At 56.5% G+C, this 1,890-nt stretch overlaps 2 protein-coding genes across 2 annotated transcripts in view; one reads left to right on the forward strand and one right to left on the reverse strand.

Moving 5' to 3' along the window:
• LRRC74B (leucine rich repeat containing 74B) overlaps positions 1-567 on the reverse strand; it is a 22,862-nt gene extending 22,295 nt beyond the window's left edge. Inside the window, exon 1 of the mRNA XM_042782905.1 lies at positions 558-567. Within this exon, the coding sequence (XP_042638839.1) occupies positions 558-567 (10 nt within the window). The remainder of the gene's footprint in view (positions 1-557) is intronic.
• Positions 568-712: 145 nt separating this feature from the next.
• Positions 713-1,890, forward strand: part of P2RX6 (purinergic receptor P2X 6) — a 14,392-nt gene continuing 13,214 nt past the window's right edge. Inside the window, exons 1-2 of the mRNA XM_007955463.2 lie at positions 713-774; positions 886-1,078. Coding sequence (XP_007953654.2) covers positions 713-774; positions 886-1,078 — 255 coding nt within the window. The remainder of the gene's footprint in view (positions 775-885; positions 1,079-1,890) is intronic.

The raw sequence follows: 1,890 nt of genomic DNA on the forward strand, positions 1-1,890 counted from the left end.
AAGGTTTCTCCTTATATACAGGAAGCAGACCACATCCCTAAGGCAGCTACTCAGCTGCTCACAGTAGATTCTACCATGGAATTGATTGCCAGTCTCATCATGGGGAATACTACATCCAGCTGTCCAGCCACTCAACCAGGCCCAGCCAAGTTGACACACAAATGCAACTACCACAAGAACTAACACATCTGTCCTGGAGGAAGTGTAGCCAGAATGCTTCTTGGAAGCGAGAATGGCCAAACTCCATCTCACCTCCTTTGGTCATGCCATCAGAAGGGACCATTCCCTGGAGAAGGATATCATGCTTGGTAAAGTGGAGGGTCAGTGAAATAGGGGAAGGCCCTCAATGAGATGGATCGGCACAGTGGCTGCAATGATGGGATCAGGTAAGCAAGGATTGTGCGGCTGGTGCAGGACCGGACAGTATTTCTTCTGTTACACATGGGGTCGCCGTGAGTCAGAGCCAACTCAACGGCACCTAACAACAACCCAGTAACGTGGTGGGAGTTACAAAGACCATGGCTGGAAAAGCCATGACGAGTAGTTCAGTGTTGCACACGCCCCCATTTTGGCTGCTTGTAGAGCTTCCGAATCTGTCAGTGTCAGCCCTAGGGTCATTTCTTCCTGAATCTCTCCTCGGCCCCTCCTCTCCACCCTCCAGGAGTGAACCCGAGCTCTGGGCCTCCCAGGGGGCAGGGGTAGGGCTGTTCTCATGCACCCCGGGTGCCCAGGGCCAGCAGACGGGTCTGGAGAGGATGGAGGCTGGGCAGCTGGGTGGGCCCGAGTCCAGGACTGAGGCTGGAGGCTGGTGGCTGCCTGGGTGGAAGTGTCCCTTTAACAGCTGTCAGCCTGGCCTGGCTTGGACGTCTGCGTTGCCTCCTGCAGGGCTGTGACTGCATCTGCCAAGCTGCTGACTCATGTTCCCTGGCAGACAGCAGGGGCTGGAAGCATGGGCGCCCCAGGAACCATGGCTGGCTGGGGGCTTCTGGATTATAAAACGGAGAAATATGTGATGACCAGGAACTGGCGAGTGGGCGCCCTGCAGAGACTGCTGCAGCTGGGGGTCGCAGCCTACGTGGTGGGGTAAGAGATTGGCTCTTCGTCAGGCCATTGGGACGATCGGCTGCTGGGCCTGGGGTCGAGGGTTGGGCTCCTCAGGGCCTGGGCTGGAAGGGAGCAGGCGGGAGGAGGGATCTCCTTGTCCAGAGGCCAGAGGGACGTAAGAGCAGGCCATGAGCTTGGGCCTATGTGCCCACCTGCCTCCTTCTTAGGCCTTCACCCCGGTCTCCTGTTGGGCTCTGGGCACCAAGCAGGAGAAGCCGCACCTCCAACGCTGGGAAGTGGCCCTGGCATGAGGCAGGACACTTGTAAAGGCTGGACCTTACAGGTCCCCGCCCCTCCAGAGAGGGTTAGTTCTAGTTCAAGGCTAGGAGTGTCTTGATTCTAGTGCTGCTCTGACAGAAATACCACAATTGAGTGGTTTTCATAAACAGGGATTTATTCTTTTACAGTTTGTTGCTGTTGTTGTTATGTGCCTTGGAGTCGGCCTGACTCATAGCGACCCCTCCTTGGGTTGCCGAGGCAGTATCACTAGGGAAGTAGATTGCCCAACCTTCCTTCCGAGGAGTGGCCGGTGGGTTTGAACCGCCAGCCTTCTGGTTAGCAGTCAAGTGCCTTAGGCACTATGCTACCAGAGCTCCTAGAGACTAGGATTTACAACACATCACAAAGTGCAAGATGAAGGGCCACACTAAGCAATTCACTGCCCTGGGCTACCACAAGGAGGGAGCAGGGTCTAGCAAGGCTGGGGTATTGGTGGGGGGCATCCCAGCCTGGGGCACTGGCTTTGGTACGTGGCCGGGGTGTGGGGTAGGAAATGACTCCTGAGAG

The sequence above is a fragment of the Orycteropus afer genome, unplaced genomic scaffold (genome assembly GCF_000298275.1).
Source record: "Orycteropus afer afer isolate SDZICR_OR568_19922 unplaced genomic scaffold, OryAfe1.0 scaffold00502, whole genome shotgun sequence".
Taxonomy (NCBI): domain Eukaryota; kingdom Metazoa; phylum Chordata; class Mammalia; order Tubulidentata; family Orycteropodidae; genus Orycteropus; species Orycteropus afer.